The following is a 23,041-nucleotide window of genomic DNA, read 5'->3' on the forward strand; positions in this document are numbered from 1 at the left end:
GGGCATTTCAGATTTTTAAAATCAGAGTAGCTACCCATTTCAGACACAGCACTCAAGTCTTATGATAAGCTACATTTACGACTTAGTAAATGAGTTAAATCATGGAAAGGCACTTTATGTACACTAACTGTGTCATATAACATGTATTGAATGTTTACTAACTTTCCCCAAGGGAAAAATCACCAAAATGCTTAAGACAACAAAAAAATGAGACCACAGGGCAAACATTTTAATTACAGATTGAAATACAGTGCATCAGATGAGGCAAATATGATACTGTACCAGTCTTTAAAAATCTGACCTGTAAAGGTTTTACATTCTAGTACACTTAAATAAAACTGAAAAAAAAAACTGCTTAGGTAACAAAACTATACTTTAAGTTGTTTTAGAAACAGTTCTGTGCTAGGAACAATGGAAAGTGATCTGTTGTGCTGCTCTCAAATGGAATGGGGGTTTTGGGGTCCTCCTAGGGCCCAATACATGGGGGAGGGGAGGTAGGACAGCCCAGTCCCAGGCTAGTTGACCTTGGAAAGAATAAGCCCGAGTCTGCTTCTCTGGTTCTGTGAAAAGCAGTCTTCAGGCCACAGCAAGTTTAAGAGTCAGTGCAGCTGAGAGATTATGTGCTATCCCTGGGGAGAAAGTGAGAACCGTCCCCATCTAAAAACTCAGTAATCAATGACTAATCCAGTTTATCCATTGATAAACAAGGTTTCGGCTATGTTGGAAGCCTAAATCAAAAGCTAACATCAATTAAACCACGCCTTAGAAACAAATCCCCCAGATGATAAAAATGAATTCATTTTCGGTTATTAAATTACCTTGAATAAATATTTGATACCTAACGGATACCAGATAATTTTCTGTAAGAATCAGAAGGTTCCAAGTTGAAAAAACATCTATTCTGTTAAGTATTTGAGTGTAAAAAACCTTTAAGAATGTTTTCAAAAATAAGGTCAACATGTAGGACTTTGGGTAGCATCCAGTAATTTGAAACCAACCACGTGTTACAATGCAGTTGTGAGCCCCATGAGCTTCTGCCTGCCCCCACTCTAAAGGCAAGGTTAACTCCCACCGCAGTGGAGGTCCCAGGGGCTGGCTGAAGTGGGCGGGGCCCAAGGAGGGCGGGGCCTGCTGGAGCCGGAGCAAATGTGCGAGATTCTGCAGCAGCTCAGAGCCCCAGCGCTAGTGGATGGGCCAGTTGATGGTAAATTAATTCCTGCCCAGACTGATGGTCCCAGGGCCCAAAGTCAGTGAGTGAAGGTGCAACACGGGGAGGAGAGGCCTGAGCCGTGAGATGAGAAAACCGAGGGAAGCAAGGGCTCTGCTTTTGGCATCTGAAGCCACGGCGCAGTAGTTGCTTTAAAATATCGACATGCAATCACAGGAATAATCTGAGTTGAAGGGATCTTGATAAAAGGAGAACTAGTATTTCAGACAGGCAGAGAGCAGGCTGGCTTTGATACAGCTGTCAGCGGGGGGAGTGGCAGGCTGCAGGGTCGGGCAGCTCAGGAGTGATGGGGCCCCGGGGAGGCTGTGCCCAGCCTCCACTGTGCCAGCCCCGGGGACACTGCAGCACTACCAGGAACACCCGTGCCGCCTCAGGAGGCAGGGGAGGGCAGAACATGTGGCCTTAAATGACTAGATTCAAATCGTGCTTCAAATGTACCACATAACAGCGTGAGCTCTGTTTGAAAATTCCTCACCCAGTCCAGTGCAGCAGATACCAGCTTGGGTGACTAGTCTGAACATAAAAAAGGACATAGGAAAATAAAGGCATGTTTCTCTTCTTTAAAAATACCTTATATGTACACAACAGTAATTGGTACAGGAGGACCCCTGGCGTGAAGAGCACTGTAGGAAAGATGGCAACGGTCTGTCTTCCCCACCAGTGCATTTTGAAACACTTCTAGTTAGCTAAGAGCCGAAAGGAGCCACGTGGCTGGCAACGTGGTCTTTAAGGGAATGGGGTGGGTTTTTCACGAGGATGTACCACCTTGAACCTCAGCACTGCGTACCGCTCACCTGAGTGTCTCCCACGCGCTGGGACCGTGGACCGTCGGGTCACAGGGTCAACGGGACAGACAGCTGCCCCGAGAAAGCGCTGACAGGAGGGAAGTGGGGTGTTTACAACACAGCAGCACTGCTGACCATGGGCGCTGTCACCTAGCACACAAATGGTCGCGGGGCCTAATCGGAAAAGACAGGCTCACAGGTCCAGCCGCTGCAGTCCCCGCCTGGGCCAGGGCCCGCGGCCGTCAGACCGAGGTGTGCACAGGCGTGGCTGAGTGCGAAGGCGAGGAGCCCCGCTCCGATGAGGACGAGGCGCGCGTGGCCACCTCCCGCTGCAGGTCCTCCACCCTCTTCTGCAGCTCCGCCCGGACAGCCAGCAGCTCCTTGAGGTTCTGGTGGATGGGCATCTGCAGGGACAGAGAGAGCGGCGTCAGTGTGCTGGTCCTTCCCCAAACAGCCTCGGCATCTAGATGCTTCGGTTCACCCCGAGCTCACAGTCAGGACGCCTGTGCACCCAAAGGCTCCTCAGTCTCTGACCGAACTACAGCCAGGTGCACCGGGCCCCTCCCCACGAGCCAGGGCCTTCAGCTGCCACCATGGGGTGGCCTCCCTGGTTCTGCTTGCCTTCCCTGCTGGGCCAGGTCCCCAGAGGGGACAAGGAGGCCTGGGTGAACCTGCCACCTGAGCATCAGCCGAGGCTACCCATGCAGACTTGGAAAGGAGCCAGGACTGTGGGAAATGAGAGCAGTGCTTCCCTGCCACCGAGCAGCATTTACAGGGAAAGCCCCCCACCTCCATCACCCCTGTGTTTCTGCATTTTTATAAACAGCACTGCGGACTGAAAATATGTCTGTTGCCTCAACACTTTCTAGCACTTGAACTAGCGTTCGTTTTCATCAACCAGATCAGGAGGGGATAGAAGCCCCTGGAGAGGGCCGTGCTGGAAGAGGGGGAGCCCCCGGGCACTGCACCTCCCCACTTCACGAAGCATCCGCCGACAACGCCTCACCCCAATTCCTAAGCCGACCAATGGGGGTGAGCCAGAAGCAAATGAGAAGGGTTTTCCTGGGGCACAGGGGCCACCTCCCTAGTCTGACTGTTCTGGTCATGGCACCCACATCTGCACTTAGCAAACAAGCTGTTCTCCACACCTGCAGGGGCCCAGAGATCCCAGACCTGGTGTTTCCCTCATGGCTCGAGGCAGACCAGGGAGGGAAGTCGCCAGCTGAGGGGCAAAGGCGGCACGGGCGGTGGGTCTGCGGAGCGCCTCCTGCTTCCCTCTGACCCCAGTCCAGGCAGCATACAGCGGCCGCAGGCCTGGTTCCTGAGCCTCGGCCGGGCCATGGGATGCTCACCAAACACCCTCCGGTGGCTTCTTCCTGCTGCCCTCAAGGTGAGATCCTGACCTTGGCCTCGAGGCCCTGTATGGTCTGACCTCAGCCTGCTTCTCCTGCTCACTTCTCACCAGATCCTGCCTCTACTCCCCTCCTGCATTCTAGAACCTTCCATATTTTAGAAGATGCCATGCATCCTCTGTCCCTTCTGCCGGAGACACTCCCCCCCCCCCCCTTTCACTCACGTGCTGGACTTCATCCTACAGGGACCGGCTGGAAGAGGACTTGCAATGGGTGTGGGGCCTTTCGGCACCTCTCCACTCCCGCCAGGCCTGTGTGTTTCATCATTACCTCCCCTGAAGACTGGGAGTCATCCCACCCGGTGCCAGCGGTGACCAGCCCCAGTGGAGGGAAGAGGGAAGGTGGGAGACAGATAGGAGAGAGATGAGAGCCTAGAGTGAACGACCAGAGATGAGGAGGGGACAGGGTCGGACGGGCGGACAGCTGGGTGTCTCCACACACTAGGGGGCTCGATAACCAGCACCACGGAGGCTGACAGGACACGAACAGTTGGGTCCTGCCCGTGGTTAGTGGGGCTTGGGGGCTGTTATTGTGTAACTGTGTCCCCCACGCCCCAAATGCATCGGTTGAAGTCCTCAGCCCCAGCACCACAGAAGGTGACCTTTCTCGGAAGTAGGGGCTTTACAGAGGTGCTGAAGTTAAAGTGAGGTCCTCAGGGTGGGCCCTAATCCGGTCTGACTGGTGTCCTTATGAAAAGGGGGAAACTGGACACACACACACACAGAGGGAAGACGAGGTGATGCAGGGACAAGACGGTGTCTACCGGCCCAGGAGAGAGGCCCGGACCAGACCCTGCCCTCTCGGCCCTCAGAAGGAGCCCGCCCTGCCCACATCTTGACCCTGGACCTCTGGTCTCCAGGCTGGGCAGCAGTGCGTTTCTGTTGTTGCAGCCCCCTGTCTGGGGGACTTCGTTACAGAAGCCTGAGCAGACGGAGACAGACGAACCCTGCCTGGGGAGACTGTGGAGGCCCCGAGTGAGGGGAAGGACTGAGGGGGAGAAGGGCGGAGGGGAAAGGCAGCACTGCACATCTGCAGCCGACAGAAGTGATGAGGTCAAACGAGGCCTGGGTAACATGCCCTTAAATCCTGAGAATATTCAACTGAAAGGGAAGGGGAGGGGAGGGGAGGGGAGGGGAGAGGGAGGGGAGGGGAGAAAAGAAACCTCAGCAGAAAGCCATCTGGCCTCAGAGGTGAGGGCTGCCTCCATGGTTCTCCCCACCGACTCTGACCACACCCTGGCCACCTGTGTGGAAGAGCTTGGGGACTAGGGCAGAACCAGGGACAGCAGAGGGTTCGGGGAGTACCTCACCTCGGTGGGACCTGAGCTCAGCCACTGGACACCCAGGGTGACTATAACTTGGCTCTGGCCCAGCCATGCACTGTTCTGTACTATTTTTTCAATCTCAGAAAATGTTACAGTGAAAAGGGGTGGCAGGGATAGGGAAACCTGAACCCCTCTTCAAGGGGGTGCCTGCTCTGTGACTCGGCACGCACCCTCTCTCTATTGTGCTATCAGAGTCTATAAACTGTCACAGAGTCATCGGAAGGACGAAGAATCAAATGCAGTAACTTCTAACACTTTGTCATCTGTCTACCTTCAGCAGCAGAAGACAGAGGTGCTAAGATCTGTAACTCTAACCCAGCAAACAGCACCTGGCTTGGTGCTGGAAGGCACCTGCTGGAACACGAACGCAAAGGACCGAGCCCTGAGAGGCGAGGGCAGAGGGCCTTCAGTATATGTTCATATGTAGGATGCACACATTTCTACAACACCATCGTCACCTGGACAGAAAGATACGCTCTTTTGAGAAGACAAACAAAAAGATACCTGAGGCCTCATTCGTGGATTCCATCGCACATAATAGTTTACCCATAATTCCAAGTGACTCAGACTAGCAACAGGATACAGGACGTGGTTTTCATAATTCACAAAGAAGGGATTAGAAAATTCATCAAGCTGGCTATTGATGTAAGACCACAAAGATATAGTCTTCGTATATACATCCTGAAAAGCAAGCAAACAATGCACTGAATTAAATTCAAGTCTCTTGCCACCCCCAAGAATTTGTATCACATATTGAAAAGGACCTGAATAATTAACTGAGTTCAAATGATAAAAATTCAGGAACCTTGACAGAGCCCCACCCCATCCCTCTGCACGCATGGCCTCGTGCTGGGGAAGACCCGAAAACACACTGGTTACTGGCCTGGAAAAACATATTGCTGAGTTAGGTAATATCTGGTGACGGTGTCTGTGTGAAGGCAGAATGAGAACTTTCTAACAATCCCAGGATGATGGGGCCCGTATGTAAGAAATACATTTTTTATTCTTGTTTGCAGGTTGCTTGTGTGACCCTTAATATTAGGCACTATAGGAAGAATTTACAGATAAGATTCCTTTCACTTGAAAGTCATGGCTATCTGGGGGGAAAGTGTGCTGTGGCAGGCTGGAGAAGCCTTAAATAGAGAATATGTCATTAAATCCTAGAGCCTCACCTCCCAATTTTATAGGACACAATTTAGAAACACTAACTATTTGCGCTGCTCATTGGAATGAAAATACCCAAGCCCACAGGCACGATGGGGCAGATAAACATTAAACATGGATCAAGTACGGTGACAAAGTCAAAACGAGGAAATGGTGAGGCCAGAAGTGTTTCTACCATTCTGCTGCTCCCGAGCCAGCTGGCTTCCTCACAAGTTATCTAGACACAGGAAATTCAATTAGCACTTTTTCGTAGTTTATATTTTGTATTCATAGAGAAACACCAGCAATAATTTAAGGAACCCCAAATAGCCAAAAGAATCTTGGAGAAAAGAACAAATCTGGAAGTCTCACACTTCCCAGTTTCCAAACTTACTACAAAGCAATAATCAGTGCAGGTGGTACTGGCATAGGATGGACCGGCACGTCCATCAGTGGAACAGAGACCACAAAAATGAACCTCCACATTTATAGTCAACTGATTTTCAACAAGGATGCCAAGAAAATTCAGTGGGGGAAAGAGTCTTTTCAACACACTGCTGAGACAACTAGATAACCGCCTGCAAAAAAATGAAGTTGAACCCTTACCTTGCTATATAGAAAAAGTCACTCAAAATGGTTCATAGGCCTAAATGTAAGAGCTAAAACTGTAAAACTATTAGAAGAAAACACTGGCTTAAATCGTCATGAACCCGGGTTAGGCAGTGGTTTCTTAGCTATGACACCAAAAGCACAAACAACAACAACAAAACAGGTAAGTTGGATTCATCAAAATTAAAGACTTGTGTGTTTCAAATGACACCATCCAAAAAGAAAAAAGAAGAAATTATCCAATTCACATAACTTTACAAGATTACTGGAATAAAATTTTCCATAATTTTTTTTTAAAAAAATGAAAAGACAATGCACAGAATGGGAGAAAATTTTTGCAAATCACGTCTAATAAGAGACTTATACACATAAAGAATACATAAGGAACTCTTACAAGCTCAATAATACAAAGACAGATAACCCAAATAAAAATGGGCAAAGGATGTGAAGGAACATTTGTCCACACACATACAGATGGCCAGACAAGCACATGGAAAGATGTTCAACATCATTAGTCATCAGGGAAAAACGCACATCAGAATCACAATGAGACACGACCTCACATCCACAGGGATGGCTAGAATCAAAAAGACACCAAGTGTCTACAAAGGTGTGAAGAAAATGAGACCCTCAGACACTGCTGATGAAAATGTAAAATGTAACTGCTTTGGAAAATAGTCTGGTGGTTCCTCAAAGGTTATACATAGAGCTACCATATGACCCAGCAATTCTATTTCTAGGTATCTACGCAAGAGAAATGAAAGCACAGAAAATCCTGTATGTGAATGTTCACAGTCGAGGTATTCTTAGAGCCAAAAGTGGAAACCACCTGAAAGTCCATCAGCTGATGAGTGGATAAGCAAAATGTGGTCTCTCCATACAATGGACTGTTACTCAGCCATAAAAACTGAAGTACTGGTGCATGCTAAACATGGGTGAGCCTGGAAAACATTCTGCTGCGTGCAATATGCCCTTCGCAGGAAGACAAGTGCATTCATATGCATTGTCCAGAACAGGTGAAGCCCCGGGGAAGGAAAGGAGACTAGCAGCTGCCAGGGGCTGGGGTAGAGGACGGGGAGGGACTGCTGATGGGCATGGGTTTTCTTTTGGGGTGATGAACATTTTATGAAATTAGATGGTGGTGATGGTTGCACACTCTGAATATACTAAAAAACAGTAAACTTTCCAATTTAAAGGGGTTAATTGTAGTTTGTAAATTTTATCTCAAGGGAGCTTATTTTTTAGAGTACATTTTGATTAAAAAAAAAATAAGACCATAAAGATTTAAACTCAACATATGAACTTCACTCTTCTGTGGCTGATTAAAAAAAAAACTTTACTGAGATAAGTCACATACCATAAAATTCACTCTTTTAAATTTTTTCTTTTTAAGGGTTTAACAGGGCCCGTCACACTGGGCCCACGGGAAGGTGGTCTTTATCCTGATCACAGTGGGAAGCTACGGGGAGGTTTTAAACCGAAGAGAGGCCCATGATGAGACTGCAGTTCAGGAACGCCACCCTGGTTGCTACACTTAGAGTGGATGGCTGGAGGTCAGAAATGCAGGGAGCGAACAAAGCTCGTTTCTGGGCAGCTGCCTTAGTCCAGGTGTGAGACTAGTGGTGGGGCGGCTTCAACAAGGCTTGGAGCAGCAAGACGTGGCCAGGCTAACAATCTACCCTGGGGACAGGGCTAGCAGTACGCACTGATGGGCTGAACGGGGCAGCTGGGGTGAGGGCAAAGGAGTAATCAAGATGGCCCCTCTGTATGACCTTAGCATCCTGCTGGGCAGAGGTGCCATCTAGTGAAATGCAAAAGAGCAGGGAAGGAACAGAAGGATGGCATGTAGATCCAAGACAGACGAAATCACCTACAGAGAGAACAGAGTTTGGGGCAAGAAGAGGACACAGGACTGGGCCCAGTCAACTCCAAGTTTAGAGGAGTTCAAGGGAAGTTACTGAGCAGGGAAGGCCAGCGAGGCGGGGAGGGCACGGAATGAGGGCGTGGTCCGCGGAGGGGAGGCAGCCAGGAGGGAGGGAGCTGCGCTGGGGGCTGCAGTTTTCTCCCTCCTGTCCTAGCTCCCTTCGCTTCGCCTGCAGGCAGAAGTCCTTTTCTATGAACCGGATGACATTCTTTAAGCTGTCTTCTCCCAGTGCTTCCTCACTTTTGATCATTTCTGTCTTTTATCCCAAAGTGAGGAGAAAAGGAAGAGGTAAATATAACTCTGAGAAGCTTGGTAGCTGCAGCTTTACCAGTCTGATGGAAAAGGAACTTTAGCTTGGAACCCAGAGAGAGCTGGGGCTCATCTGAAAGCATCATTTTCCAAGGTCTCCTAGTACCATCTCCCCGTCAGCACAGAGAGTGACTGCAGAACCGGGTCATTTGGGGGTTGAGGGGTCTGGCCTCTAGCAGTGAGCCTAGAGGCCTCAGGGAGCTGCAGGCTGGCGGCGCCCCAGCACCCAGAAAGCCAGGGGCTTTCCTCAAATCGCCTGAAGATTAGACACGTGCTGGGGCTGGCGGCCCCTGGGAGGGCATTTAGTGCCACCACTCCAAGTACAGACAGCAGCGGGGCGAGACCCAAGGCCGCTCTCCATCAGTCTTGCTTCCACCATGCCACTTTGTGGAAAGGCACCTGAGCAATGGGGCAAGCGGGAGACACTTACCTCTTTGAGTCGCTGCTGCTCACAGTTGCACAAGAAAGTCCCAAAGAGACAGCTATAAAGGTGATCCAAAATTGTAATCAAGAATAGTTCATTAAACTCGAATGCTGAAGGAAACTTAAATGGAGAAAGAAAGAAGGTTTAATTTTAAGGTTAAATTTCCAAAACAAACTAGTACTAATTTGTGTATGTGTGTGTATATGAAAGACAGCTAAACTACAACTTGGAATATAGTTAAAAGATTAAAAGGAAAATTGAGTCCACATAGAACTTTATTATCGATAGTTTCCAATCCAAGCTTATAGATCTGGCTGAGAAACAACCTGAAACAACCAGAACTGTTGAACTTTTTATGCCTAAGAAAGCTTACAGAGCTTCCGCTCCTCGCCATGATGGTGGAACAGAGCCTACATTCACCCTTCGGCCTGAAACATACACAAAATGTATGAAACAGCTGTTTTCAGACATTGGCAACAGGCAGTGGCACAGGACCATGATGCCGCGCCTGCCCCAGAAGGGAAACAAATGGGACAAGTCCTACTATTGGCCCAACTTTCGACTCGGAGGCCCTGGAGGCACATTCTGCATCATGGAGGAGGGAGGGGGTTCCTAGGTACAGCCCATGCATATAGTGACTCAAGAAGAAATAAAAAGTCTTTATCTATTAAAGAAATAACTCAAAATTAAAAACCTCTCCACAGAGACAACTCCATGAATATACATTCCCCAAATTCTTACCAATATATAAGCACATTGAACCTGGCAATATGTAAGAGGGGCAACACCACATGACCAAGCGGGGCTTGTCTCAGGAATACAAGGCTGGTTTAAGATTTGATCTTCACAAAAAAAAAGTCTATTACTGTAATTCACTATATTAACAGAATAAGGAAGAAAACCGCATGATCTTCTCAAATGCTGTTTTAGGTAATTTTTTGTTTTTTAAAAGTCATTTTATTTTATTTATTTTCCTATCAATAATTTGATCATTGTTTTAGCTTTATTTATTTTTAGTTCCTTTTTTGGGGGGTAATTAGGTTTGTTTCTTTATTTTAATGGAGGTACTGGGGATTGAACACAGGACCTTGTACATGCCAAGCATGCACTCTACCATTCAGCTAGACCCTCCCACCTGTCTTAGGTAATTCTTAACGGAGTTTAGCAGAATTCGAGTGAAGAACTGCCATTGCCAGGAGGTTTCACCGGGTAGCTGCCATTTAGTAACCATGAGGAGACAATCTGGAAATGATAATAACAATCCCAGTGGCAGGCATGTACTGGGAGCCTACCATGCACCAGAATTCTAACTGAAAACATAGTGAAATGTTCATTACCTACTCAATTAAGCCAAGCCAATTAGAACAAAACCAAAAGAACTATCCAGCACATCTTTATTTGACAGCTTAAAGACCTATTCCTAATCAGAGATGCTTGCACACTATCACAGCTAATCCTGTCTCTCTAGAATGACGAATCATGTATAGAAAGTTTATTTTGTAAGTTTACCTTTATCACTTTACTAGACCAGAGACTAGCTTCTCAGCTAGAAACAATGGTCAATGCAGGGCTGTCCAACCCCCCCCCCCGCCCCCCACAGTTGTTCCTCTCCTCCCCAGGCTATTAGACTAGGCCATGTCAGGAACTCTGCTCAGCTGCCCAAGGTGAAGACTTGCCGCTCTTTATGCCTTAAGGATCGCTCTCAGAGAAACACACAGCTTTCGTCCAAGGAGCCCCATGGGAATACCACTTCTCCAGAAACCCCTGGAAACTAGCTGCGGTGGTGGGTCTCACTAACGTCCTTGTTCTTAGAGGAACTAAATCAATGATGAATTAAATCAACTAAATCTGGCTGAAATGCTAAAGCTAGCTACTGGTTAATCCTCTCTCAGAGCCTTTAAGATTGCCCCTTGCAATTCTGACCATGGCCCCATGTTCCAAATGGCTATCTTTTAAAAGTTCAAGTATATTATATCCTTTTTTTCCCAATATTTTTCTATGCAGCTTAGTTATGCTCTATTTATAAATCACTGGCACCATGAAACTTGTGAACTCTAAGCAAAAATACAAAATTTATGTATACTGAAACTTTATTAAATCAAGGCTAGAAATGGAAGGTCTACATTTTATATTCAAACATTTAAAAATACACATTTACTAACAGGACAGCAAAGCTTCTATTATTAATACATTTTTGAAGCCATATGAGTCTCTATCCCTAACCCTGAGCCTGCATTCGGCATCTGGAAGCTTGGTTGGAGGTTCTATTGCCTCTGACTACAAGCCTTATTCTCGCCAAGTCGGCAGCAGGTATGGGAGGTCGGGGGAGGGGCGGGCTCAGCCCAAGCCCATCAGCACCCACACCACCAGAACACAAGGGCTCCATCCGCTCATGCCAGGTCAGGATGCTGTTCACATCCACAGGGCACGGTGGCATTAAACTCAACTCAGGCAACATTTCATCACAGGAAGTAGCAACCACTAGAGTAATACAAATAAAAGATTAAGTCTCTGATTCACAGTTTATTTTGGCCTCTTCTCCTGGAAACTATACCATATACTTCAAAAATATGGTGTCAAAAACCCCACAGAAATCCATAATGAAAGTCTGCACCTCTTGAGGGACAAAAATATCAACAAATATTAAACCTATCTGAAAGGGCAAAAAGTCTGTTAAACTGGAGTTATTGTAGAGTGTCTTTGAGACTCTTCTCTAGTCACTCAATTACTTTTCCCCTTAGTTCCTTTTATATCATTTTCTGCACAGACTAGTTCATTTCATTGTGAGATTTCTAACAACTTTGCACTGATGTAGCTGACTTCATTTAGCAGTAGGCAACCTAAAAATAAGTTAATCCGGTCACATGAACGCATCTTTTCTAACAAGCTACATATCTCATTCACTTGTGACTTAATTGATAGACTGCTCTTGAGAGTGTCTCCTTTAAATGCATTAACAATGTTATTTTAAAAGAAATTAATTATACACATTTCATAGGCAGTCTTAAAGCTGTAAGAGGCATCTGAAATATTCTAACCTAAACCCCTCACTTTATTAAAATTCAATAAACATAAGAAGAATTATATAGATTAGACATAGAAATAGGCACTAAGCAATATGAAGAATGAAGTCAGCTTGAAGGTGTTACACACACACACAATTTATCTAGACATTTGGAAGGAATAAGCTACAAAAATGGTGTTTATCCCTTCAGAAGCATCAGAATTATTTTCTGTGTTCAACCTTCTTATGCAATTTTTCTAAAATGTATTTCGTACTTTCCTGTCTTAACCTGAATGTAACCATCATTTAATTTTGTTACTGGCTTGGCATCAATACAATCAGCAAGTACATGGCACTATGAAGCAGTAAGACTTCGGGCCAGCCTCCATGCCTTTTGAGTATGTGTATGCTGTTACCCGTTACCTGTTACTCATACCATCGGGAGCCTACCTCTGAGACCACCCCTCTTCCCACTCCCCACCCTTCTAATTGACTGCTTTGAGTCAGCTGGGACCTGGCACTCAGAAAACAGAGCCCACCTAGCTTGGGGAAGCTGGGTCTAAAAGTCCAAGTAAGTTCTAAGGGAGGGCCTGAGGACTCTGGAAAATCTGCTTTGGCCACTTAGAACCCCGCCCACCTCCCTTTGTTTTCTTATTTCTGAAAGTATGTCTAGTCTCTCGAGATCCCCACTACTCCAGTGTGATCCGTGGACCAGCAGCATGACCTGGGAGCTTGTTAGAAATGTGGGCTCTCAGGCTCTGCCCCAGACCCCTGAATCAGAACCTGCATTTGGATAAGATGCCCAGGGGAACTGTGTGCTCATTAGAGTCTGAGCAGCGCAGAAGCTGGCAGAGCAGGCTCCCTGGAGGGCTCCTGACTGAGGGCTGCCCAAAGCCTCGCAGCGTCAGCGTCGGGGGCAGCCAGAGAATCTGCATCTCTCAGCTGGGGATGGGGAGAGGCAGAGGCTACTGGCCCCAGGACTATGCTTGGCACCACTGTCTGGATCACTGGTCCTCTACCTCATTCTCACATCAGAACCACCTGGGGAACGTTGATGAACTACACACACTTGGACCTTCCCCCAGGCCCGCAGGAAGAAGGGCCTCCAGGGCCGGGGCCCAAGCAGGCACAGCTTTACAAGTTTCCAGGCCCCGCCCTGGCACCCACAAGCTGAGGTGGAGACGTGGCGAGGGGCGCTGTGGGCAGTGCCGTGGGTCTCAACCCCTTTCCTGTCCCAACACACTCACATCAGCACCCAGTGGCAAGGACTGGGATTTCAGACTCTCCGAGGTGGGGAGGCGGAAGGCCTTTAAAAGGCTCCAGGGGAATTGCAATAAGGTGGCCAGGCGGCTCAATCAGGGGTCACTACAAGTCGCCAGCAGTCTTGCCAGCTGGTCCCCTTCCTGTGACTAAGGCAGCCATGGCCAGACCTCCGGGTCAGCAGGAAGGAGCGCGCCCAGGCCGTGCTTTCCTAGCCTCTCTTCCCCCAGCCCCTCCCCCCCCACCCCCCCCCCCACCCCCCCGGGAAGCTAGACTGGGCAGCAGGCGCCCTGGAAAGGGCTGTCTGTGGTTTGCCCTTTCTCCCTCCCGGCCCCTCCCCACCATGGCCCTTTCACTGCCTCTATTTCTGTTGTCCCTTCTCTCTCTGTCCCTTGGTCTCTCTCCACTGGCTTTGAATCCAGGTCCATTTCTCTGGCACTGCATCCAACTAAGGATAAGACCCCAGACTCGGGTTTCAGGTGGGAGAGGTGGGAAATAAAAGAGCACGTGCCTTCTGGCCTGCCGACCATCGGCCCGTACACGGAGCTCAGCAGCTTCCCCTCTGCTGTCCTAGGCCACCCTATCCTGGGACACTCATTTCCCTCCTCACCTCGGGGTGGGAGGATTCCTGGAGTCCCTGGTCTCATCCCCTTTGTTCAGACACATCCCCATTTCCAACACCTGGTGACTCTTCCCGGACCTGCCCAGCAGGGGTCTGTGTGTGCCCTCCCAGACACAGACAGACAGACGGACAGAGCACACGGGAGGCCGGACTGAGAGGCAGCATTTGCACAGCTGCTGGACCGCATGACGGACAAAAACCATTCACACAAGAAAAGTACCTTTTGGTGTGAAGTTGGTTGTTTCCAACTTTCTGCTTATATTTCCAAGTGAATTAGAATCAAACTGAGTTAAATAACAGAAGGGGTCATATTTAACACACACACATATCACTTTGAATGAACATAAAATTAAAGTTTCTCTTTACCTTTAAGACATATTTGAATCAGACTATAAAGGTCAGAAACATACTTGAACCCTCTCACCTGTCTCGTCATTTGCCAAACACAATCAATAAACTGCAGGAATATAGGGGACCGGTCAGCATCTGCGTGGTTGTCATTGCCATGGCCCACTCGCTGAAAAGAATCAAGAGGTTAAACATTTTAATGTAGGTCCTCTCGAAAGTCACTTTAAATTGCCTAGTGGCAAGAATCATGTCTCATTTATATGTCCCAAGGCCTAACGATTCCTGGCACATAAAAGGCACTCAAAAATGTTCATTGAATTGAACTGAGTTCCATTACTCTTAGGAAACAAAATTTCAGTGTACTATATTTTTACATGTTGATTGTTTTATAATTTCACTTTAATACCGAGATCAAGAAGTTATAAGCAAATGGCCAGTAAACTTTTCAGTCCAAATGATGGGGTTGGCCGCAGCCACCACACCAAGTGCACAATGTCAGCATGGGACCAGCAATTAGCAGCTCATAAAGCACATTATGACTGTCATTTTCTCCACAAGAGTAGCTTTTTTTCCATTTTTCAGAAATGTCAGGAAGTCTGAGAATCAAAATAACAATTAATAATCTGCGAGTTTTAGCCAATTCCACATGACTCAGAGAACCTCAAAAAATCTCACTCCTGAAATGGTAACGGGGAGCCCTTCAGTATGGTATTTCTGGGTTTTTTCCAGTTTTGAGATATAATTGACACCAGTAGTGTATGTCATACCTTTTGCTATTTTAGAAGATGCTAAGAGATTCATACTAAAAGGTAAAAGATAGTTTCAAACACATAAACAGGACTGAAAAAAATATTGAAAGTGTCAAGTTAAAAAACGGCTCAGGAGTGAGCATTCTAACAGAAGCTTCACATAATCTGATGACTAAGCAAAAGGATGAGAAAAGTTATGAAGATACAAGGTGGTCATGACATAGGAAGAGTGAGAAATACTAGATCTATGAGATTTCCACCAGGAAAGACATAAGAAAGAAATGACCAAGTCAACATGAACACTTCAGAATAACACTGTACTGCCTTTTTAAAAAAATGTTAATTGTAGCAAAATATACATACCAAATTTACTATCGTAACCATTTTAAGTGTATAGGTCAGTGGCACTAAGTACATTCACGTTGTTGTGCAACCATCAGCACCATCCATCTCCAGAACTTTCTCATCTTCCCATGTGGAAACAGTGTCCCCATTGAACAGTTAACTCCCTGCTCCCCTCCCGCAGTCCATGGCACCCACCACCCTTTGTCTGTATAGGTCTGACTGCTCTAGATACCTCATATACGTGGAATCATACAATTTATCTGTCCTTTTGCAACTGGCTTCTTTCACTTGGCATAATGTCCTCATAGTTCATCCATGTTGTAGCAGGTGTAAGAACTGTCTTCCCTTCTAAAGCTGAATAATAGCCCATTGTATGGATAGACCACATTCTGTTTGTCCGTTCATCTGTTGAGGGACACTGGGTTGATTCCACCTTTGGGCTACTGTGAATCATGCTGCTATGAACATGGATGTGCAAAGAAGTGTTTGAGTCTCAGTTTTCACTTTTTTTATGTCTATAAGCAGAAGCAGACGTACCGGGTCGTATGGTAGGTCTATTTGTAATTGTTTGAGGACCTACCCTACTGTTCTGCATGGCGGCTGCATGCACTGTCCTAGATCTGTACTCCTCCTTTATAAAATAACTTGTGGAATCTGCTTCTCCGTATTTCAGGCACCAGGGGAAGTTTTGTACCGACATTTCGCAGTTTAGGATTCACTCCTTCTTTTAATAGACATACACTGGACTCGTACAGTGTGCACAAGGCACCCCGCCTGGCCCGCAGGGCTTCAGGCAGCTTCACGGTGTCCAATAGAGGCCAGGCCCTTGGCTAGGCACCTGGGGCACCAGGACAAACGGTCTGGTTGTGGGAGAAAGACCTGCAAATCACAAAGGCAATAAAGCGTGCAAGGGCTTCCTGGCTGGAGATGGGTATGGTGGGGCACAGAGGAATAAGTGGCCACCCTGGGATGGGCAGGAGGAGGGAACCGGGAGGGAAAGTCACAAGTTACAGTCATGGAGGAGGTCTCATTTGAAATAAATCTTTTTTTTTTCCATTTAACAGAGGCACTGGGGATTGAACCCAGGACCGTGTCCACACCAAGCATGCACTCTACCACTGAGCTCTACTCCCCAGCCCTGGAATAAATCTTGAAAGACTAGGAGGAACCTGCTTCCTGGCTGGCCAAAGACGGACTGAATTAGAAGCAGTGAAGGCGGTGGGGGACACCAGGGGTGCTGCAAGTAGCTGGGCATGGCTGAGCCCGGGGAGGGTGGGGAGGCGAGGCTGGAAAAGCAGCTTAGGGCCGGATCACCAGCAGCCTCAAATGTGGTGCCGTGGAGTCGGCCCACAAGCTAGCAAGCTGGGGAAGGCTCGGAGGGATCCATGCGGGGGAGCAGCGGCAGCAGATCTGCTATGGGGATGGGGGGACAGTGGATTGGAAGGGGATGAGTGACAGAGAGGCTACTTAGGAGACTGCTATAATAGTCCCACGGGAGATGGCCAGGCGTGAACCAAGCTGGCGTCAGAGGCAGTGGGGAAGAGATGATAGAGTTGCAATCTATGTATTTAAAGTCATAGGATGGGCTGGGATCAGCAAGGGATTAAACACAGAGAAAGATGATCCAAGGACTGAGCCCTGGGGCACCCCAACATTAAGAAGTTGGGGACAGAGGAGGCCAGAGGTAGGAGGAAATTCAAAAGGTTGTGAATATCCAAGGGAAGAAAGTGCTTCTACAAGAAGGGGACAATCAACAGTTTCAGATGCTCAGGCCAAACGAGAGGAGGACGTGACAGAGTGGCAGTCACTGGTGGCTGTGACAAGAGCAGTCTCAGGGCGGAGCAAGGTTGTGAGGAGGACACTTGACTGAACTGGGTTCAAGAGAAACAGTGAGAGTGAGTAGAGACTAGTTTTGCGGAGCTTTGCTGAAAAGGGGAGAAGGTATTTGGGGTGACAGCTGGACAGGGGAGTGTGGTGAAGAGGGCGGGAGAAGTCACAGCATGTTTCCATACCGACGGGAATGATCTAGGGCAGAGGGGAATGGGGGCAGGAACAGCTGGACAGCAGTCCGTGAGAAGGTCCGAGAGGCGGATGATGGGACAGGTGGGCAAGGACAGAAACCGGCTTCAGGTAGGAGCTCAGACTGCTCATCCACAGAAACCTGAGGGCCAGCAGAGCAGAAGGACCAGTAGGTGGGTGGCTGCAGGCTGGAAAACACTGTTTGAATGTTGACTCCACCCTAAACAGCTGGGAAAGTAAAGGGCCCCTGCCAGCTGTCTGTCGCCCAGGACAGAGTTTGGGGAGGAAAGGTGGAAGAGAATGGACTGTGGGTCTTCAGGGATAGCCAGGTAGGTGCAAGCCTGGGAAAGACGCCACAGCCTCTCCCAGCCTTCGCTGAGGGGGAAGCAACACGGGAGCTCATGATACTGTTTAAATTAACAGCAGGAGCTAACATTTATCCAGGACTTGGCGCAGGCCGGGCCCTGTCCTAAGCACCTGACACACAGAAGCTCATCCTCCCTCCTCTGCAGCACTCTGTTTCAGAGAAGGGAAACCAAGGCACAGGGAGGGAAGGGATGTGTCTGAGGGTAGGACCACAGCTCCCAAAGGGCACACGGCTCAGCAACGGGGGCACTGCCCCGCCTCCCCGTCATAGCACGCACCTGGTGCCCCCCAGTGGGTGCTGCTGGAGCCCTCTCACTGCCCATCCAGGCTTTCCACGGGCGAGTCCAAGCGGGGCTTCAGAGTATTCCAGCTCAGTGCACAGTTCACATGAATCCCCAGCGGCTCAAAGGCCTGGACAGGGATTCAAGACCACTTGAACTAGGACACAAACAGCAGCCCAAGAATGCCCTACCAGATGCCCCAGCAATTCCACCTCTAGGTATACACCCAAGTGTGAAAGCAGGCTGTTCTGGGCTGAACTGTGCCTCCCCCAATACATATGTTGAAGTCCTAACCCACAGTCTGACTGGTATTTCATAGGAAAAGGAAATTTGGACTCACAGAGATAGCAGGGATGTGCGTGCACAGAGGAGAGGCCATGTGGGGACACAGCAAGAAGGCAGCCATTTGTAAGCCAAGGAGAGGGGCCTCAGGAGACACCAACCCTGCCAGAACCTTGATCTTGGACCTCCGGCCTCCAGAACAATGAGATGATAAACTTCTGTTGTTTAAGCCACCCACTCTTACAGTATTTTGTATGGCAAAATCTTGTACACCAATGTTCACAGCAGTATTATTCACCACCACTAACAGGTGGAAATAACCCAAGTGTCCATCAACAGGTAAATGGATAAATAAAATGCAGGATAGCCATACAATGGAAATTATGTCCACACAATGGAATACTATTCAGCCATGAAAAAGAATTACAATTTGATAGATGCTATATGGATAAACCTTGAAAACACTGTACTTAGTGAAATAAGCCAGTCACAGAAAGACAAATACTGTATGACTCCACTTACACAAGGTTCCTGGAACAGGCAAATCCAGGGGGATGGAAAGCAGATTAGCAGTGGTCAGGGGCTGGGTGGAGGAAAAAACGAGGAGTGACTACTTAATGTGCATGGGGTTTTCTTCTGGGGGTGATGAAAATGTTTTGGAACTAGAGAGAGGTGGTGGCTGCACAACACTGCGGATGCACTCAATGCCACTGAACTATAGACTTTAAGAAGGTTAATTCTAGGTTATAAGAGTTTTTACATCATTTGTTTTGTTTTTAAAAAAGGCACACCTACACACATACAGAATAGAATGTCCTACCAGGAACATATGATGCTGAGGTCCATGGCATTCTATTATGGCAATTCAGGTCTCATACAGGGCACAAAGCCTTTGTGTGTGTGTGTGTGATGCGTGATACACATATGCCAGAGCAAAACAGTCTAGCATGCACCTCTCCGTCTCAACTTACCAGTGCAAACCTATGTCCAAAGCTGATCCACTCCTTTTCTATGAGAGCCTCGAATCCTTTAATGGTACGGTAATAACTGTCCAGCATCAGCATGGCCAGGGACGTCAGCTGGGCCGTTCGGTCCCAACCGTCACTGCAGTGCACCACCACCGAGGTTTTCCCAGATTCTATTTTATCAGCAATTCTCACTGCCCCAGCAAGAAGCATCTTCAGAAAAGAAGGCACATTAAACTAGGCTCCATTTAATTTCTACTACAGCAAAAAGAATTCTGTTCAGGTCAATAAACCAAACAAGAATGCAATCAATTTGAGAATCACTAGGAAACATCAGTATTGTGGGGGAAGAGAAAAAGAAAAAAGAAAAACTTCCAGTAAGAAAAATGACAGTAGTAAATAAGGTCCTTTGTCAAAAGGCCACAAAGTACTTTAAAACCCTGATCTGAGGCAACCATTAGTCCTTTGTATTCTGTCACAAAAGCCCCCAACAAAGACCACAGTTTGGATGCTGCCCTTGGAAACTATGAAAGCTCAGGAAGCTCAAGTACCCAGCAAAGATGTGCCTCTTTGCAATGTTGAGAAACCCCTGGATAGACAGCTGCGTAGCTTTACGGCCCAGATGCAGAGAAACCTTAACCAGAAGGCATGTAAAGGACGGGCCCTCTGCGTACCCTTATGTACTCCAGCCAGTGCGTCCCGTCCACGTTGGACAGCCACCGCGCCTCGTCAATGGACGGGTACACGATCTCTTTCAGTTTCCGCAGAGACTCTCTCATCACGTGAATGTTGTGGATCTCCAAGAACACGAGTTCTGCATTCGGGTAAGCACTTTCACTTTCATAGCCCCCGCCCTTTGCCTGTGAGAAACAAAAGATAGACATCACTTCACCTGAGTTCACTTTTTGTTTTTCTTTATTGTTTAAACAAATTTTTAATTATCTTTTGTGGGAAAATGGAGATTACATGTGTTATTAGGTGATTCCTTTCTTCTTCTTCTTCTTCTTCTTCTTCTTCTTCTTCTTTTAAGCACAATTGAGTTAACTTTTCTATCCTTTCTACTGTTACCAGACAGGGACCATTAAAAAAGCAACAAGCTCATCTGTTTATAATAAACCTCCTACATCCTTGCATGAGTGCCCCAGGGCTGCTGAGACAAAGTACCGCAATCTGAGAAACTCGTCCTCTCAGTTCTGGAGGCTGGAAGCCCAGCATCGAGGTGCTGGCAAGGCCGTGCTCCCTCAGAGCCCTCTTGGGGAGGATCCTTCTTTGCCTCTTCCAGTTTCCGGCAGCCTTTGGTGTTCCTGGTTTACAGACACATTCATCTCTGTCTGCCCCATTTCACATGACCCTCTCCTTGTATCTCTGTCCCTTCTCTTAAGGACACCAGCCAGACTGGAATAAGGTCCCTTCTAATTCAATATGACTTCATCTTAACTTGATTACATGTACGAAGACTACTTCAAATCAGGGCCACAAAGGTACCAGGAGTTAGGACTCCAGCATTTTTTCAATGGAAACACAATCCAACTCATAACAGTCCTCCATTACCCATCATCAGTTAGTAAAACGATTAACAACTGGATCTTACACAAGACGAATTAGATTTTCAACAAGATGAATTGGATTTTCAAAGGTTCTGTCTGTTAGTACTATTTATCTGAATAAAAAAGTTGTACCACTGCAAAACTTCTGTATAAAACCGTTTGTTTCTGTATTCTGTATAAAACCGTCCCAAACAAGGAGATTCATTTAAATAATTTAAGTAAAATAAAATACAAATGCAACAAAACAGGGGGCTATGGCTCACCCCTTGGTACTCTCGTAACAAATGCTGGTCTATAATTAGCTTATATGTGGTAGAGGTCAACACGCAAAACACATCCGTTATAAGAATATGGAGTAAGTGAAGCCCTAATAAATTACTGGTAGAAATGAAAATTGTGCAGTCTCTGTGGAAAAAGGTTTCATGGCTCTGCAAAATGTTAAACAGAACTACCAGATGACCCAGCAATTCCAACTCCCACAGAAATGAAAACTTTCATGTGAAAACTTGTACACGACAAATCACAGCAGCAGCATCTGCAACAGCTGAAGTGTGGCGGCGACCCCAGTGTCCATCAGTGACTGAGCGGTGAACAAAATGTGGTCTCTCCATACACTGGAATATTCTTCCACTACACAAAGGGATGGAGTGCTGACTCAGCTACACAAGGAGGAACCTGAAAAACATTCCACTAAGTGACAGAGGGCACATAAGACCACAGGTCGTGTGATTCCATTTATGTGAAATGTCCAGACGCGGAAATCTACGTAGAAAGTAAATTAGTGGCTGGCAGGGGGTGCGGGGAGGGGAGGGAGGGCAGCGGCTGCCAGTGGGCACAGGGTTTCCATCCTGACCACCATCGTACAACATTGGGAATAGACTGGAAGTCACAAAATTGTAAACTCTGGAATAGTTTTTGGAGAAGGAACAGAGCGTTCGGCTTCGAGTACAGGGAGCATATAATGCTCGTGAGAACTGAAGTGGAGATGTCGCCAGGCCGCAGGATACGCATTCTCGGGCTCAGAGGAGAGGCTGGGCTATGACTAGCAGGTGTAGCGTCGAGCGCTCGAGGGCAGCGCACACCTTGAGGAGAGCAGCCAAGGCTTAGAGGATAAAGAGAAAAGGGAAAGGAGTCTTCTGAAAAGGAGAAGGTACTCAGTGGTGTCCACAGCTCATGAGGTCACGATGAGAAGGGGCTTGGCCTTGCCGTGAACAGTCTGGGCAGAGAGAGGGATGGGAGCCGGTTTCGCATGGCCCAAGGGGTATCAAAGAGACACCTCCTCCAAGAAGCCATCCGAGAAGGGCAGGAGAGCCGCGGTGCCAGCTGGAAGGGAACACTGATGGGAAAGACTTGGTGGGAAGGAGTCAGCAGAGGGGAAAGGGAGGGCTGAGCAGGCAGGCGGCTGGGGGCAGGCTGCGGGGCACAGACGGGAAGGGAGCGCCTGTCTGAGGGTTGCTTTGTTCTCTGGGAAGAAGGAAGCAGACCCCGGGAAGCCTGAGGCCCCAGGTGAGGCAGGAGCATCCCGGCGTGAATGTGGAGTGACTCCAGCCTGCCCGCTGAGCCCGTGGTTCTCCTGGATGCTCAGCAGCCCAGGCTGTGGGCATGGAGGCGGGCAGGGGTGCTGCAGGGCTGGCGAGCCCAGGTGCGGGCCGCAGGAGCCCGGGGCCGAGAGGATGGGAGTCTGCACCCGAGCAGGCAGAGGGCACAGTCCCAGGAAGGCCAGAGCCCACGGGAGGCCGAAAGCCCCGTCCCCCGGGTGGAGGAGCAAGTGCTGAGTATCTGATAAAGCTTGCAAACACGACTGAGAGGAAAAGAAGAGAACTGTGTGTGTCTGGACGCCAGTTTGTACTCCAGGGCATTCCACAGAATTCCCTGAGACACTTTCAATTCAACACAGCACTCTCGGAACACCCACACACCAGCGCTGGACAGGGTGCTCTAGAGCACGGCCCTGCCTCCCTGCTGTAGCTCTCTGCTCCTCGGGAGAAACACCCACAGCAGCCGCTGAAGACACTGCTGACCGAGGCAGCAGCAGCCTGTGAAGTGGCTGAAGGCACTTTGGCGGCAGGGAGAGGGGGTCTGTGATCCCAGCTTG

At 48.2% G+C, this 23,041-nt stretch overlaps 1 protein-coding gene across 6 annotated transcripts in view; it reads right to left on the reverse strand.

Moving 5' to 3' along the window:
- Nucleotides 1-206: 206 nt before the first annotated feature.
- The window catches only part of MTMR1 (myotubularin related protein 1), a 61,673-nt gene continuing 38,838 nt past the window's right edge, over nucleotides 207-23,041 (reverse strand). For all 6 annotated transcript variants that reach the window (XM_032475680.1, XM_032475679.1, XM_032475678.1 and 3 more), the window contains 6 exons: nucleotides 20,074-20,259; nucleotides 19,406-19,612; nucleotides 14,469-14,561; nucleotides 9,165-9,278; nucleotides 5,254-5,430; nucleotides 207-2,417 (listed from right to left, as the gene is read on the reverse strand). In XM_032475680.1, coding sequence (XP_032331571.1) covers nucleotides 2,256-2,417; nucleotides 5,254-5,430; nucleotides 9,165-9,278; nucleotides 14,469-14,561; nucleotides 19,406-19,612; nucleotides 20,074-20,259 — 939 coding nt within the window. In that variant the 3' untranslated portion in view covers nucleotides 207-2,255. The remainder of the gene's footprint in view (nucleotides 2,418-5,253; nucleotides 5,431-9,164; nucleotides 9,279-14,468; nucleotides 14,562-19,405; nucleotides 19,613-20,073; nucleotides 20,260-23,041) is intronic.

Source organism: Camelus ferus, chromosome X (assembly GCF_009834535.1).
Source record: "Camelus ferus isolate YT-003-E chromosome X, BCGSAC_Cfer_1.0, whole genome shotgun sequence".
In the NCBI taxonomy this organism is placed as follows: Eukaryota; Metazoa; Chordata; class Mammalia; order Artiodactyla; family Camelidae; genus Camelus; species Camelus ferus.